This window comes from Hypomesus nipponensis, chromosome 4 (genome assembly GCF_054491055.1).
Source record: "Hypomesus nipponensis isolate SF chromosome 4, ASM5449105v1, whole genome shotgun sequence".
Taxonomy (NCBI): domain Eukaryota; kingdom Metazoa; phylum Chordata; class Actinopteri; order Osmeriformes; family Osmeridae; genus Hypomesus; species Hypomesus nipponensis.
In genome coordinates, this window is record NC_140364.1 from 5,147,301 (window position 1) to 5,164,880 (window position 17,580).

Consider the following 17,580-nt stretch of genomic DNA (forward strand, 5'->3'; position numbering starts at 1 on the left):
TTTCCTCACTAGGGGGTGTTTCACCACATGAAACTGCTAAATGGGCAGGCTAACTGCAGGAAGATAGGCGATGAACCTCATTACTACGAAGTTAGAAGTGCCGTGTGGGTTATTATTAGTGCCTAGCAACGGAGGCTAATTATTGCCGATTGGTCTAGCTAATTTATTGATATGCAGATATACCTCAAAATATTTGTCTCCGGCTAAATGCTAGGCTATAATTGATGTTTGATTTATGATGCGCAATATACATATTACATTCTGTGCCAATGCGTAATGTTTACTCCAATCAATGGTGTCAAAGAAAGAAAAAAGCACAGAATCACAATACATCCAGTATTAATCTAGTTTATATAAGGAAAATTGCACATTCTTCAGAGAAAGTAAACATGACATTGGAGGAGTTTTTCTTATCCATAGAATTCAACAACAGAAGAGCAAAATAACATCCAGTGACTTCTCCACGCTATATTCATAGAGGGAACTGTCTCTGTGTGAGTGTATGCGTGTGTCGGCTGTCCTACTCACTGTCAAAAAAAGAGAAGTGCTTAGTAACTAGTCAGGAACAAATGACATGTAGATTACCATGACCTAAGGTTAAGGCTGGACTCTGCAGTGGACGTGCAGCAGCCATACAGCAGAACAGATCTGGGATCAGCAGATGAAAGGCTTCATAATACGCAAGCAGAACACAGAACTGAGCCGGGATCAGCATTAAGCAGTGGGCCATATGTTCAGCCTTGGCATCAATGTAGTAGGATGAGAAATGTGTGTTAACGTATTGGATCAGTGAGTTAAAGTGATCTAGGTGATTAATGATGCTAAATTCAATCTACCCTCATGCCAGAGCAGTTCTGATCAATCCCAAATCAACCTCACAGTTGATATTCACGTCTCCCACATAGGTTGTTGCAGAGGCATGGTGATACTATTAGAATTAAAGTTCTATCAATTTCTTTCATCTCCTCACAACTGCTTAGTATTGCTGGGCGCAGCAAACACCTTAAACCAAGTTTATATTGCAGAGAAAAATTGATCCATTCCAGTGCAAGACGACTACCATGCATTCAGTTGGCTTCCAAAACCAGGACAGCCTACTTGTCCACAATACAAGGGTAGTTCTGTACAAGAGAACACAAACACTTGAACCCGTTTGACGATTTGAGGCCAGAGTAGACAGATTAGGGTTAATAAAAGGTACTTTTAATGTTAGGACACTGATCAGTGGTGGAGCCCGTTTCTACCTGTGTTTAATCGTCTGATGTGCAGGTGCCTAAATAGTACTTCAACTCTAATGAAAACTCATTTATTCAATCTTAAACGTTTCAGGGGTTCTTCAAATGGTCATTTTCTGAAAATACAAAATGAACAAACAATTTTTTGGTGTTAGGTGCTGTTAAGTGCTGTAGGAGGAAAGGCAGAGGATAAAAGGTGGACAGACTGGGCTCAGAGAGAGGGGGCAGGGGGGAGAGGTCTTGTGGAGGAAACGCAGGGCAATAGGTCAAGGGTCATGGGGGAGGGGTGGTCAGGGAGGGGAGCCTGGTCTCAGTGGAGCTGTCCGTCCTGAATGGGGGAGGCTTCCGGCTGGGTCACCACAGGGTCGGAGGTCGGCGTGGCGTTCCCCTCCTCCTCAAGATCACCCTGAGACACTGTCGGACTTATCTTCGTCTGGGGACAGAAAAGGAGAAGAAAAAGATGCAAAAAAGGGAGTGTAGAGGTAAATCCAAGTCATAGCTTTAGATCAAATATTTGTCAGAAGAAATCTTTGAGGCCTAATCCATGTTATGGATCAAGAGAAGTATTTATTGTACTGCTATAAAACCGGCAGTGATGCTAAACACTGATTCAATTCAATAAACTATTGATCCCAGTAGGGCAACAGTTTCTGGGCCTCATCCACAACATTAGACATCTTCTCGTCGTCATATAGTCATGTACTAAATTATTTTTGGAAATGCATAGAACTTCTCAAAATTATTGTTCATATTTCAACAATGTAACAGATCAAATTTTGTTCACATCTAAGTTCAGGTTTACTCACTGTTCTCATCCTTTACCTTTAAAGTGTCCACTTTCTCCTCAAATGACTTGAAGGTGGGCGTGTTTCTGCAGAGGAAGTGACACAGAGGGTCAAATCATCAGGAAGACGGACATTGCCATGGCAACAGGCATTGGCCCCTCCCTCACCTGGCCTACAATAAAGGACGCTAACGTGGAGAGAGCTGTGGACCTGCCGGACACGCCCGCGTGCTCAGCGGTTGGGAAGCGTGCGTTTGTCCTGAGCTCAGGGCTCAGGTTATTTACATTTAGTCATTTAGCAGACGCTCTTATCCAGAGCGACTTACAGTAAGTACAGGGACATTTCCCCGAGGCAAGTAGGTAAAGTGCCTTGCCCAAGGACACAACGTCATGTGGCACGGCCAGGAATCGAACCAACAACCTTCTGATTAATAGCCCCGACTCCCTAACCGCTCAGCCATCTGACCTCCCCATTTGATGCCTGTGCAGCTGTGAGGCATGACAAAAGACTAAAGATGACAGCATTCCATTCCCTGCTCTTCTGATGCACTGCATCCTATTCTGCCCAGGGAACACAGAGCAGGATGTCTGGCCAGAAGGAGCGGGAAAGACTGCAGCCGGGAAATAATCACGTAATGCACTTCCTGTGAAGTGTACATTTGACAGAAGGCTTCGAATCAATTTTGAAGAGAAGGACCTCATCAACCTTTGTTTCAACCGGAAAACCCATCATGACAATGTGTGTGTGTGTGTGTGTGTGTGAGAGAGAGTGTGTGTGTGCGCGTGTGTGTGAAAAGGACATACCTCATAACCGGCATGCTAGCAGAGTGCTGCAAAGAGCGTATGCTATCCGACAGCATTAAAGGACAGGAGAAAGGGGTTAGCAAGGGCAGCTAGCGGCGCAGTGTTAGTGAGAATAGACAGAAAGACAAGCACACGTTTGTTCCCATCTTCGTCCCTTCCTCGAGCCATAAGTGATATTATTCATGACCCCACATTTGTTTCATATTCAATTCATTTGAATTCATGAATCTAATCCACTGCAAGACTGACGTTCCTATAGTTTCTGTCGATCTCATGGTTTAAGGGAGGTCCCGTTGAAGGAAGCCAGTGAGTTTGAAGCCAAACCATCCCGGAGAGAGAGAGAGCAGAAGGAGGAAGCCTAGAGGATAAGAGTCTGAGAGATCAGTCCAGGGGAGTTTATGGAGATCATCATCCTGATAGGAAACCAGGTTGGACTTGGAGGAAGCATTGAGATGAACTGTGTTATTTATGTGTGGTCAGGTCTACACTGTTCTAATGGAACCTAGACATGCACACACACATGTATGTCCATTGAAAAGGTTAAGGGTCAGTTCCAGGGGTGAACATAACAGATAACATGCATTTGACACCTTTGCATTCAACTACAACACTATATACATGCAAAATCATGCAGTTCTGAACAGCAATGTGCTATGAAGAAATCTGTCTGTCTTAAGTCATATCCTTTGCTGACGTGGTGAATTTAGAGGCTGGGGTGAAAAATTTAATAAATCAATACCTAGTTGTGCACGTAATCAACATTTGAATTGATTTTTTGGTGTGCAGAAAAACACTTCAACACACACTGGTTTATTACCTAACATACCAGCAACCAGTACACAGAGAGAAAGACGTGAGAGAGAGAGATGGTGAGAGAGAGCGGAAAGAGAGAGAGATGGTGAGAGAGAGAGATGGTGAGGGAGAGAGATGGTGAGAGAGAGAGATGGTGAGGGAGAGAGATGGTGAGGGAGACGGACAGAAAGAGAACTAGAGGGAAACGAAGGAGACTGGAGAATCACGTTCACAACAATACCTGACGACTTAAAGACCCAATCAGCAACATGCAGATCCCAACTTAGTGGATCCCTGAGAACAGTGTACACAGCAGAACAAACGCACCCCCATAAGTGGAGCTAATGATTGAGTCAGCACTGTCAACATTCCACCTGAGGTGAATAGTAAGTTCAATATTTCAGCTTTAAAAGCTAAACATCAGGCTGCCTAAGGCTGTTTGGTCTGTGCTCAATGGCAAGGCTGAGGCAGCTTAACTATCCCCAGCCAAATGAATGAGACATATTTCACGTGTTGAACAAAGAGATTTGTTTATTACAACAGCGCTGACAGTGTCTTCTAATCACTATGGAGCGTGCCCCTTGACAGGGAGAACACGGCCTGTCTAGAGTACATTAGCACAGGGGCAGTCTTACCCAAAGGAATTGGACTGCAACCTGCAAAATGCCAAGGTTGGGATTAAAGAGATGCATGTGACATGGAATTTGGAGTGCATGCATGTTTGCACATATATACACAGTATCTACACTTACACACACACACACACACACCAGTGAGGACTGTTAAAGTTCACTAACAGTGTTCTATTAGTACAACTACACTGTGTTGAGACACCATCGCATGTATGGATCATGGAAAGATATAGCATGACTAGGAGTTGCAAGCAGAAGCAAGCTGGGGTAGGGTGGGTGGGATCAACAGAGGCCTCTCTCCGTTATTAATGACCTATGGGCGGCCTATCTAAAACACCAGTGTCATCCTTTCCTTGTCTCCTAGTCGTCGTCCCCCAGGCGTCTACCCTGGGTCACCTACCTGACGTCCTCCAGCTTCCTGCTGATGGCAGAGCCCACGCTGGAGAAGGCTGCTGTGGCCTTCTGGCCCGCCTGAGACAGTGTCTCTGAGGTCTTCTTATAGCTGAGAGGTAGGAGACAGAGAGAGAGACACAGAGAGACAGAGAGAGAGAGAGAGAGAGAGAGAGAGAGAGAGAGAGAGAGAGAGAGAGAGAGAGAGAGAGAGAGAGAGAGAGAGAGAGAGACAGAGAGAGAGTGAGAGACAGAGAGAGAGTGAGAGACAGAGAGAGAGTGAGAGACAGAGAGGAAAAAGGCAGATGAGAGGGTTGGTGAGGGGGTTGTGTGGCGATGGGATGTGAGATGTGAGTGATAGTGTGGAGATGGGAGGGGAGGGAGGTGAGGGATAGCGTGGAGATGGGAGGTGAGGGATAGCGTGGAGATGGGAGGTGAGGGATAGCGTGGAGATGGGAGGTGAGGGATAGCGTGGAGATGGGAGGTGAGGGATAGCGTGGAGATGGGAGGTGAGGGATAGCGTGGAGATGGGAGGTGAGGGATAGCGTGGAGCTGGGAGGTGAGGGATAGCGTGGAGATGGGAGGTGAGGGATAGCGTGGAGATGGGAGGTGAGGGATAGCGTGGAGATGGGAGGTGAGGGATAGCGTGGAGATGGGAGGTGAGGGATAGCGTGGAGATGGGAGGTGAGGGATAGCGTGGAGATGGGAGGTGAGGGATAGCGTGGAGATGGGAGGTGAGGGATAGCGTGGAGATGGGAGGTGAGGGATAGCGTGGAGATGGGAGGTGAGGGATAGCGTGGAGATGGGAGGTGAGGGATAATGTGGAGATGGGAGGTGAGGGATAGTGTGGAGATGGGAGGTGAGGGATAGCGTGGAGATGGGAGGTGAGGGATAGTGTGGAGATGGGAGGTGAGGGATAGTGTGGAGATGGGAGGTGAGGGATAGTGTGGAGATGGGAGGTGAGGGATAGTGTGGAGATGGGAGGTGAGGGATAGTGTGGAGATGGGAGGTGAGGGATAGCGTGGAGATGGGAGGTGAGGGATAGCGTGGAGATGGGAGGTGAGGGATAGCGTGAAGATGGGAGGTGAGGGCGTGAGGAGGGATACTGTTGAGGCGGCACCTACGCGGCTGAGGTCGTGACCTCCTGCCAGCCCTTGGTCAGGTTCTGTTTGAGCTCGTTGAGGGAGGTGATGCCCAGCTTCCTCTTCATCTCCGCCACCTGCTTCTCTTTGGCAGCCAGGACCTGGGACAAGGTCAGGATCTCATCCTCCACCTGGACACACACACACATACACACTCAGCTAACGGAGACAGGGTCCATTTTTGCCTCCCCTGGCAAACGGACACATCAACTTAGTAGTGCTACACAATCAAACGATGAACATCGCAACAGTACAAACACATATATGAACTCATGTCGGCCTCAGGACAACACAACCACGAATGTAGACCCGACCATGCCGTCGGCACGAGCCTAAACCCAGACTTTGAGCCCTGACCTTTGCCAGCTCTTCTCTTAGCTCCTCCTGCTCCTGCTCCGTCAGGGCGGGGGCCGACTGGCCCACTGTGGTCACCGCGTCCTCCCCCACCTCGGCCAGCGACTCTGGCCTCTGGGCACCTGGAGGAGGGAGGGGGGCAGAGGGGAGAAAGAGGCAAAGAGCACAGAAGGATAAAGAGAGAAACAGTGCGAGAGGGAGAGCGAGAGGGCGACGGGAGGTGGAAGAAAAAGCAAAAAGAAATAAGAGTATTAGATGCGTCGGTGGCTAGCAAGGGCCCCTCTATGGGGAGGGACTCAGGCTGGCCGTGCGGCTGGAGTTGTGTATTGATCTTGGAGATTCAAAGGGAGCCGGGAGAGGATGACAGGAGAGAGGGGGGGGGGAGGAGGTCCAACAAGATGCTCTTTTATGACAGACACCTGCTCAAGGGCAGGTGCGTGCACACACATGCACAGCTGTAGTCATTTACTGCTGGAAGCAGTAGCGCACACACAAACACACACACACACACAAAGTACTTAGAGATGGGGGGTTTGGGCGGGCTGGAGGACAGGGCGGTGATGGTTAGTGACTATACGCCTTTGTGACTATAGGCCTCAAGCAGGATCTGGGGCTTATCACATGGTTGCAATGTACTTTTCCTGCGTCCACTTCGTAATGGGAGTAATGTGGTTTGGACCCGTGTAGGGCCCGGGTCAAACGTTGGGACGTTGAGAAAGACGTGATCTGATATCCATCCAGTCAGCCTCCGCGACGAGGAGCCGTTCATATTGGGATGTTCCGAGACGCTTGTTTGTGGGTAAACAAATAAATCACATTACGTTTGTTTTGGGAACTGAATGACATGGAATCGATGTGGCCGTGTTCACATTAGAATGTGTGTTTGTGATGCTGAGTAGAGTAGCCTGTTGCAAGAGTGTTTGTTTGAGGAGTCCGCTTTTTTTCTTTTTACCTCTTCACATTCCTGCGTGCACGAACAGATATCTTCAGGAGGGGAAACGCCTCGAACCCTCCAAAACGGAGAAAGCAGTTTGTTTTTGACCCTGGCAGACCTTTGAAGGCTGATTTGTCTATCCCAGTTCAGTTTGCTGTAGGACAAACAGTCTAACTTAATCCTTGAGTCTGCTTCGTTAAGGCTAATTCACACTTTTCGACCGTGTGAATTGAAAAACTGATGGGCTAACTCCCACGAGAGCGTACGCGTATGGACATGTTTGATTGGCTGGAATGTCAACAAGAAGGTTCCCTTTTTGTATCTGGATATATCATTGGGGAGAACTGCCAAGTGTGGGTCTGAAGAATTTCTTTAGGAATGCGTAGCTCGCTGGCCACATCTACCTGGCGGTTCCGCATACCCACCTTCCCGGAGCTCATTCTTTCCACCTGGTCCTGACCCACGCACGTCCCTCTCTGTTCCTCATCTCTCCTTTCCTCTCTCTCCTGCATTCTTCTGACGGCACTGCAGTGGCAATTAGGTGTCACCTCCCCCTGCCTCCCTCTCCCTCTCCCCCCCCCCCCTCTCTTTCTCTCTCTCAAGCCCTCACAGTGACAGGCAACAGTGTCATCCGACACCTCACCCAGGGGGACAACAACAGGACCAGGGTTCAGGAGAGTCAATTCCGTGCTGTTTACCCATGACTGACATGAAGAAATTCGTGGTTACACCTCACCTATTATTTCCCAGGGATTCTTCCGAGTCCAAAGAGACGGAGAGAGAGAGGCAGTCAAACAAGCCCACACTCGCCTGCCGCCACCCCCACCTCACATCCCCTCCCCCCCCCCCCCACACACACACACACTCTCACAAAAGTGAAGACGTAGGCTAGGTTGTACCTGAACATGCATAGCATAGTGTTTAGGAGGGAAAAACAGGCTTGGTGGGCTTCACATGTCTGCGGTGGGTCTCTATCATGCACAGAATCCATAGAGAGCATGCGTGACCACACGGGTGAGCCAGGAGAGGCCTGGCCTCATAACATCTCACACGGTTTCCCTTTCCTTCAAGAGCATCGCCCTTTTACGCACAATTGAATCCCTCATTACGATCATGCAGCCTGCTTTCACGCTCGCTCATCCCACTGGGCTTGGCATGGGAGACTCGTCAAAGCCATAATTACAGTCAGAACAAACAAAGCTCACGGTCTAATGAAGCAAGCCAGCATGAGAGCTTTATCACGTCAGACAAGCGGCTGTTTGGTATTTAGTAAAAAATAGATACAAATTAAAGCATTTTAATTATTTCTCTTCACAGCTGACTGGATTTGCAGTACAATAGCCGATCCTATTTGCATAGCAATCACGTCAAATATAGATATTTTTTATAAATAGTTGGGTCAATATTTAGTAATGATAAAAACTATGTCTACTTTCTGTCTTCTATTTCTCTATCTATCGAAAACCTGCACGGAACAGAACAATAGAAATCTGTTTTTATCTCGCCGTGGCTTCATCAAGCCCCTTCAAAGTGCTACAGTGCTCTTTGCTCAGAGTGCTTAAAGTGAGGTTGACCAGAAACCGACCAATACCATCGTATGTTGGACATCTGCTCATGACAGCAGATCTCACTGAACAGGTCAGGGATGTGATGCTCATGACATGTAGTACAGTACATACACACACACCTACACACACACCTACACACACGCACTCCAAGGATCTTTCCTTCCATGTCCTCTCCTGCCCTCCCCCACACCCTCTCTAAAAAAGTCATCAATCTGGTGCCACGAGCCGACACAATGTAGCTGTCACACAAACGCTGCAATCAAACATCTACACGCACGCGCACACACTGTCCACCCCCCTAAAAAATGTTGCTCTCACAAACCCCACGACACCCCCCCACCCCTCCGCCCCCTTCACCACTAACAGTACACGTCACACACACACACAGAGGGTTTACCTCGGACAGCTGCCCCAGGCGAGCCGGGCGGGGTGACGTTGAGGTGTGGGGAGAGGTAGAGGTAGCTGTTGTTGACACCCTGCTCAAAGTCAAACGGAGACGTGTACTCCTCCAGGAGAGGATCCATGCTGCCCTCGCTCACCAGCCCTGACCCGGCTGGGCTCCCGTCAACACACACACACACACACCCTCTGGACGCTGATTGTCTGCATGTGATTGGGCGCGTGCTCTCCGTCCCTTGTTGACTGCTCAGTCCGTCCTCTCTCTTGGACTGTGTCACCATGCGTGAGTGTGCGTGTGGGTTTGTGTGTGTTTAAAGGTGTGTGCGAATGAAAGGAAATGTGGAAGTGTGCGTGTGTTTGTGTGTGACACAACGGATCTTAGTGTGTGCGAGTGTATTAATGAGTGTGTGTGTGTGTGCGTGTGCGTGTGTGTGGTCCAGCTCTACCCGCAGAGTGTGTGTGTCAGCAGGATCATGTGACGGTTCTTCCGGGGTGTCGCTCCATTCCCGTGTTAATAAGTTACCTCAGCCTCGCCCCAGTCCCTCCTCCTCCTCCTCCCTCTCGGTCTCCCTCTCTTTCTCTCACGGGAATCCCAAAGGCCAACGTGGCATAGGTCCGTGGGTTTGGTCTAAAGAGGACGCTAGCCGGTTAGCGTTAGCCGTGGACGCGTAGCCCCCTCCGTGCGACAGCGACACTATCCCAGCCTCGATGTCTCGCTCCTCTCTCTCTCTCTCTCCCGCCCGCCCGCCCTCCCCTCCGTCATCCATCTTGTCATCTCAGGAAAAATGAGGTCCCGTTTGATGGGTGGTCACGTGACTCTCACGGGCGAGTCTGTGAGAGAGAAGGCATAATCTGCAGTGTCCCAGATTACAGCTCCGCTAATCCAGTTCAAACTGTCCAGCTTGGGAGTCGTGCTACAGCTAGTGTAAAACACAATATATCCTACAGTACGTGGAACACTAAACGGGGGCTGTGTGTGTCACTGTGTGAGTGTGTGTATGTGAATTATGGCATGTGTGTGTGTGTGTGTGTGTGTGTGTGTGTGTGCACTTGCAACAGTGTGGGTGTCACTGACTGTGTGTGTTACATATATATCAATGCTACACACAATCACAAAAGATGACCTCACTTCAACATAGGGGTTTAGAAATGGTGTCCTTGAAATCAGTACTGCCAGCACTCTCTCTCTCTCACACACACACACACACACACATATACAAACACACACACACACAGGTCTCTATCAATGCAAGCAGCTGCATTCTGTTTCCATGATGGAAACTCTTACACACTTCAGTTAGACTACAGCTCTCCATTGCATCCCCCTCGGGCTGTGAAACCTCAGTCTTGAATAGAGAGTGGTACTAGGTCTGGGCCTTGTATTGAATGCCATTTCAAAACAAAAAACCGACTTGGCCTATTTTAATTTTTTTCTTCTTCAGTGCGTCTCCTGTCTTGGAGCATTTTAGGATGAGGCACAGGCTTGTGTAAGATGGCTTTTGTGTCCAAATAATAATAATAACCAATTCCTGCATATAGGCCTAGCTGTGTTCTTCATAATGAACTTACATAAAAGTCTCCTTACACCAGCATCCATCCAGACCATGTTGAGCTTTTTTAATATACAGCACATAACCAACTCACTCCCAGTAATAGAGGAGTTCCATAGCAGAAACACTGAGGGCTAATAGGGTAGTAGTGAGGGATGGCTTTCCAGAGGGGCTGGAAGACAGGAGGTCAGTCTGTGTTAGCATGGCTGTGCTACAGAGAGTCCAGTTACAGTGAGCCCTCACATTGCTGCCAGTCACTGGGTTCCTTGAAGGACACACAGTACAGTACTGCATTGTGTTGTACAGTATTATATAGCACACACACACTGATGAATGCGCGCACACACACACACGCACACACCAGAACACCACAAAAAGAGCACGCAGACAGGAAGACAAGATACCCATGCAGACACACACACACCAGAACCTTGCAGCCTCCTCTCTCTCTGCAGTATAATGTCCAGATCCCGGATGTTTACCCTCTTATTACTAAATAAATAGTGATGTAACAAGTGTGACCAACACCCTGTAGTTACCAACCTTAACATAGCCTGCCTACCTGGCTCTGAGGAACAATTCAGACAACACAAGACTGTAAATTCATCTTTCAAACTATTTTTTTAATCAATGTCTTTTGATTCAAAAGGAACTTCTCCATTTATAGTTCCGTGAATTTACGTCTGGTTACAGGAGATTTTAGTTCTAGTTTTTGATAAAGTTTGATAGTCATAGAAATCGTCCATGAAAGATTGAAAAACATTTAGATCTCAGACCTAGCCTTTTACAAACACAAAAACCCGAATTCAGTTATTCCACGCATAAACTCAAATGAAACAAACCAAATCGGTGGCTCATCGTGGGAAGAACATGTGCCCCTAAGACTAAGGCCTTAACGCAAGGACCAGAGTTAGTTTCCAGCCCAGGCTATTTCCTGCTTGTCTGCCTCTCTCTCTCTCTCTCTACCTGCTTTCCTGTCTCAGTCTCCAACTGTCTCTCAATAAAGTCCCACTGCTGTCCAAAAACTACATTCTTAAGAACACAATAATAATGAAGGCCAGACCCAACTTGATGTGATGAAATAAAAAACTAAAACAGCCCAACCATGACAAAAACAGCCCCGACCATGACCACAACAGGGAACAAAGACGGTTCTTAAGGCGGTTAATGAACCACAGCGAAGGATCAATTAGCCAATTATTCCCGGCACACCGCGTCACATGATAGTGGACAAACGAGAATCATGGGATGCTGAACGACTCATGTCCCGTCCGTGTTCACACTAAAGCACACCCAGAAAGTTCCCGGAGCAAAGCATCATGGGGGAAAAGCCAGCGATTAGGCCCACTTAAAATACTCCTAGCCCTCTGAACACAGGCCTAGATACTGTGTAGTGGGGGACAATGCAGATATTGCATGCAAGACTGAAAATAAAGGAGCCTTTCCAAAGAAATGGATAGCCTACACATTTGTCCCCCATTTCCAACTCATCTCAGAAATGACAAACTATTCCTTCTAGAAACGAGTGGAACAAAAGGAGGCGATTCCAAATACTACACCGTGACTGTCCTCCCTAAATGATGCTGTGACCCCCTTTCACACAAAAGGCCTCCCCTGAGAGTTCCCATAACAGTGAGACGGTCGTTTGGGTGGGACCCTGGAGACTCAGGGTTTTTGTAGGTGTTCCTCTACCCAGAAAGATCTGTCCTGATTTCCTCCTACTGATATCCGAGTGTCCGCCTTCAATAAAGGGGTTCTAGGAACCTTTGTTTTCTTTGCGCGACCTAGAAAATGAAGTTCTACAGGTGTTTTCATTGAGGTTCCTCCCGACTGAAAACTGTCCCCCCAAGCAGCTTCTTCCCGGCCTCCTTTTAGAGATCTGAGATTGTAGGGTAGATCAATACTTGTAATACACCTTATTTTATCATGGACATACACAGCCTGGGGCAAGACAGGATTTCTGAAAATGTGGGCTGTCTGGTTTTACAGCGAGGCCCCAAGTTTCTCCCCTCCGTGTCAGGCTGGAATCGCCTCGGTCTCCCTGTTTTACCTCTGGGGCTGACAGACAGGTGAGATCTCAACCTGGCCAGATCTCACAGGCTGAGGGAAAACTAATCCAAAACATCGCCCACGGTAGAACAGTGGGGGAATTCAGAGACTTAAATCGGACTTGCCATGATTCCAGTGACACTATTCACTTAGTACTGTGATAATTGTTGTGAAGAGAGGAACCTTACTCGAAAATGTTTTTGACAGGCCTATTTCATGGAACGTTTTAGGAATTCCAAATGAGAGCCTGAACAAAGATGGCTCAGGTGGAAAACATGAGAACAGATTCCACCGCTACAAAAATCAATCCAGCCAGAAAAACTGGATCTGTCTGTGCACTAAACAGCAATTTCACAAGATAAATCCAGAAAAAAAATCCTGGATACATACAACTCTATCTGTTATGGACTTGGGTATCTGAAGAAGTTTTGCCTTTATGATATCAATGTATTTTCAACCAAATGTGTAGCCACTGGATTAGCCAGCATTGATTGAGCTTCCTTGGAAAGGCTTCTTCTGGTCCCAAACCCCTCTCAGTGCAGCCAGTTGAGCCAAATGTTAATGTAATCACAACAACCTGGGCCATGACCTCTCTTCGCACTGACATTCACAGGGCAATATTTGTGAGAAAGCAGGGGTAAGTTTAAGTTTCTCTGCATATGAAGAATGCGCAAAAAATGATCTTGTATAGCCCTAACCTATAAAGGACATCAAGGGTCTTCCAAGCGGCCTCATCTTCAGTCCCACACAACACACAAAAGCCACTCACCTTTTGTTGTGGTATAATAGTCTAAAATGTGGTGTTTAACTGGATTATTTAGGGTGCATTACTGCATTCAATAGATACATGATGAGGTTGTCATTAAAATTACATTTCTGACAGGGAGGTCTAGAGCCTAGTCATTCTCTAGAGCTTGAATGCCGTCACCTCTTTTAGCAAATCACTTCTGGAAACAGCTGTTTTATGTCTCTGTTATACAGTGAAGTCTTGCATTCAATTTGAAAGGCGTAAAAGCGTTTTAAGATTTCAGCGTTTTTATATATTTTTGTTTTACTTTTGCTGAAATGTTTGGGCATGTTAGTGTTAAAATCACTTTCTGGTAGTCTCAGATTGTAGGATTGCTTCCATAATTATTAATCCAATACAGTTAACTCAATAAAACCGTATTTTTTTCTTTAGGCAGAAAAAAACTGGCTAGCCTATATTAGATGTTCTTTGATGTGTGTTTCATCCACACAAAAATTGCAACACTAATATACTTTTATCATGCAAAGTGGAACTTGAGAATCTCAGTCTGATGCATTTTTAAAACATTCCAATTGAGAAAGACATTTCCTGTGAGCGGTGAAAACATCACCCTGAATGCATTCGCTAGTACAGTAGGTTACCAATGGTAACAACATTGATTAGGCAGAAATGGGAAAAGAAAGAGCTGTTTGTTATCAACAAGACCACCAAAATGACCAATGAGGCTTGAAGACTGAGATTTGACCGTTCAGATATATTTTTTTCCATGACACAAAAACAATTCAGCATAACCATTTAACCATTTTGCTTATTGTAAAAACTACCAAAATTCTGGTCTTCACTGAACAATGCCACCTAAACTGACTATATAGGAAATAATTTTTATCAACTTTACATTAGGAGATACACTGTAAGGAGAGGATTTTATTAAACAGCAGAAAGCAACTACCATGGTGTCTTCAATTAGTCCGGTGTTATAGTGCTAAGCATTGAAAGACGTTTAGCGGTCATCGTTAAAGCATGGAGCAGAAAGTTACTTCTTTAACCCTGAACTTCACTCTGTTGTCATGGCAGCACGACTAAAAGTGCAGATAGGTTGGAACCATGGTGGCACTACCACGACAACCTTGAACAACTGAGGGCTTGCATGAGTTAGCCCTGGAAAACATAGACAGGGCAGGTTTTCAACAGGAAATACCGTTTTATATTACACAGGAACTGCATTCCTCTGACAAGCTCATTTTGTGAAGACAATGTCCGAGAGATGCCTATTGCCAGAGTTGATGTTATGCAACACTGTGTATTAAAGCTAGTAGGCAACCATCTATCTCGTTTTAGAGGAAAACCTTGGACATCAGGGAGAGCAATAACCTATCAAACAAACTGGCAGATCTATCTATCTATTTATTAAAGCAGAAAGATACTTCTTTGACACAGAACAAAACCTGAACTTCACTGTGTTGTCATGGCAGCACAACTAAAAGTGCTAGCCTATATTAGATGTTTTTTTGGTGTGTGTTTAATCCATACACAAATTGCTATACTGATACTTTAATCATACAAAGTGGAACTTGAGAATCTCTAGCGCTAGAGATTCTCAAGCAATATATATATATATATATATATATACAAAAGGTATAAAACTGCAGTCGAGCTGCATGTGGCTTCCATTGCAACACAGTCCATCACTTTTTGCTAACGGAACCACCATGTGTGAACCACACATGTACCCATGTGAGTACATAGCATGTGTACCTGGGTGGAGGAGGAGAAGGCTGTGGAGGAGAGGCAGATGGACGACCCAGCCGGACAGACAAGACTCACACAGGGGGAGTAGGAGACCAGGAAGAATGCACTTTCCGCTACCTGCAGGGCCCTGCATCTAACCAGTGTCGTAACCTCCTCCCACACCCTGGAAGGGCGCTTTGTTGACTTGGCCTCCTAGCAAGACTATTGAGTGGTAACCTGCCCCTTACATACACACACACTGACTAGTGCCAGTTTGCCCTCCCATTATGCATTGCACAACTGCTGGGAAGGTTATAGCTTTCCCAACAATAATTCAAAACAGTCTACAGGCAGGCTGAACCAAGGCTGCACCCTTTTGATGTTGCTTTCAACAGTAGAAAGTGAAGCTAGAAATATAGAAAAGTGGGAATGTGTGAACAAACAAGCTTGCAAAGCCCCTTAAAAACCTATCAAAACCAATCACAAGTTCAAGGCAACTTGGATGGAGAAACGTTATTCAGTGTACCACAAATAACTCAATAATGACTTAACAATGGTTCACAGCATCCATTTAGCAGCCATAGAGTAAAATACTGACAAATCTAAGCATATTTAATTAAATGTTGGTGTTGTCAGGTATTGTTTATAAGTAGACTGTGAAAGAGAGAAATATATGATAGGCAGAGGTATTTAAAAGCATTTGAGGAGACAACATATGGTCCAGTTCTGCCATGTCCTGAAATTGTCACAGAGCAAGGCATGCACAGCTGTAGATAATTCTAGAAAGCCATTTGCCAGTTGGGATGGCATAATATTAATACATCGTTTCATCATAATTGCATCATGTTTAATGTTAGTGTAATTTTTGTCAAGATTACTAAAGTTTAAGGATATCATTTCGAAACTTCCTGATTTGTGCAACTTTCGGCATTTCTGTTATACAGTGCGAGTGCTATACTTTGCTTTCTTCCGGGTATTCTAAATACTTCAAAATCACTTATCTGTCTACAAAATTCTACAGAATCATGAACATAGACAGCTAGCTGGCATATGTTTCACTTCTGATTAGCTCACAGAGCTAGCTTGCTAATTTTAGTGAGAAACAAACTAGTAGATCACTTTTAAATTGTTGTCATTTGTTCAAATGTCAACGTGCAAGATATCTCCAGAGTTTTACCTTGATCTGCATCCTCCATCCTGGACGATGTTTCTGCAGTTCTTTTTTGGTCAAAGGTTCCTCACTTTGCTCAGTAATTGTGTGCTCTCACATGCTACTAAACGGCGCCCGGTGGGGTGGGGTCCTATGTGACGTCACCACGTCAAAGTGTCAACACAAACAGGCACGTGCAGTTTTGTGATATAATTGTTTCTATAACTTCCCAGACTCACACTACATGTCGATGATATTTGATTGCGTATCTCGATACATTTTAATAATAAGATTCATTCAACACCAACATTCCAAGGCTCAAATTCATGTTTTGAATTGTGTTTTATTAATGTTGTGTTCATGTTTTGATTGTTGTGGCTATGTTAAGTGGGTTAGCTAATTACCATGGCCAATACTCTGGTGGTAATGACATCAGGTCAAATTTGATGACAGTGTCTGTAGTTGTGATGCCAAATAGAGCAGCATTGCTGCAGTACGGTGCATTTGGTTGTATGGTCTTCTTTAAAGTAGAAATGTCTCCTCCTTGAAACGGAAGCTTTGTAGCCAATTGCCTTGATGGGACCTACAATGTAGGTGGTGTGCAAAACACAACCTCTGTTAAGCTTCACAGAGTTCCTTACTGAGTGATGAAGACATGGTGAGGTAAACTTGCTGACACAACAGCTCCAGTGTGAGCCCCTGCAGGAATGCTTGAATGCTCTTGGGTGGCTGTGTGCAACTGGGTAGCCATGCTGGGCATGTAGCTGCACATTTGCAGCAAAGGTGCCCAGACCATGGTGCTGGTTAGCCGCTCCCTGCTCTGTTAGTGGAGGCTTGCAGCTCGAATGGCCTCTCCAGGGTATGGAGGTCCCGTTGCTCTGTGAGGTCGAGGAGAACCTGCAACGCCTTTCCCTTCCGACCACACCTGCTGGACGGATGACTAGTGCTTCACCGTGGTGGAGGAAGAGGAGGGTGGTGCCACTGCTTACCTCTGGCTGTCTGGGCCTGGTGGGATCAGAGTTCCAATGCAGGGACACAGGTAACGGTCACCCCACCCTGCCGTCCCCCATTTTCAACATCACTATCATGTATTTATTTGCATAAAGCAATACAGTAGCATACACTTATTTTACAGATCCTTATTAAAGCCTATCATAGCAACATTAAGATGGTATTTTGTAGGTTATACAGGATGTGATCTAGCCAGGTAATATTCTAGCTTTGAGTAACAAATCCCCTAATTAAAATACATGAAACTGGACACCTAGGAACATGCCCGTTTAGAAGTGGGTCAGAGGAAAGACTGCCACCTACTGGAATA

The 17,580-nt window shown here is 46.1% G+C and overlaps 1 protein-coding gene across 4 annotated transcripts; it reads right to left on the reverse strand.

The window, feature by feature from the left end:
• Nucleotides 1-334: 334 nt before the first annotated feature.
• tpd52 (tumor protein D52) lies at nucleotides 335-16,425 on the reverse strand. 4 transcript variants are annotated; one of them, XM_084696029.1, is made up of 6 exons: nucleotides 16,287-16,425; nucleotides 6,137-6,255; nucleotides 5,762-5,910; nucleotides 4,648-4,749; nucleotides 2,058-2,106; nucleotides 335-1,668 (listed from the first exon to the last, which is right to left on the reverse strand). In XM_084696029.1, exons 1-6 carry the CDS (start codon nucleotides 16,303-16,305, stop codon nucleotides 1,546-1,548), a joined length of 561 nt encoding a protein of 186 aa, XP_084552155.1. In that variant the 5' UTR covers nucleotides 16,306-16,425; the 3' UTR covers nucleotides 335-1,545. The 4 variants fall into 4 exon arrangements, with proteins under 4 accessions (XP_084552155.1, XP_084552153.1, XP_084552152.1 ...); XM_084696027.1 differs by lacking the exon at nucleotides 16,287-16,425 and adding an exon at nucleotides 9,033-9,281 and having other exon boundaries at nucleotides 2,042-2,106; XM_084696026.1 differs by lacking the exon at nucleotides 16,287-16,425 and adding an exon at nucleotides 9,033-9,237.
• Nucleotides 16,426-17,580: the final 1,155 nt, after the last annotated feature.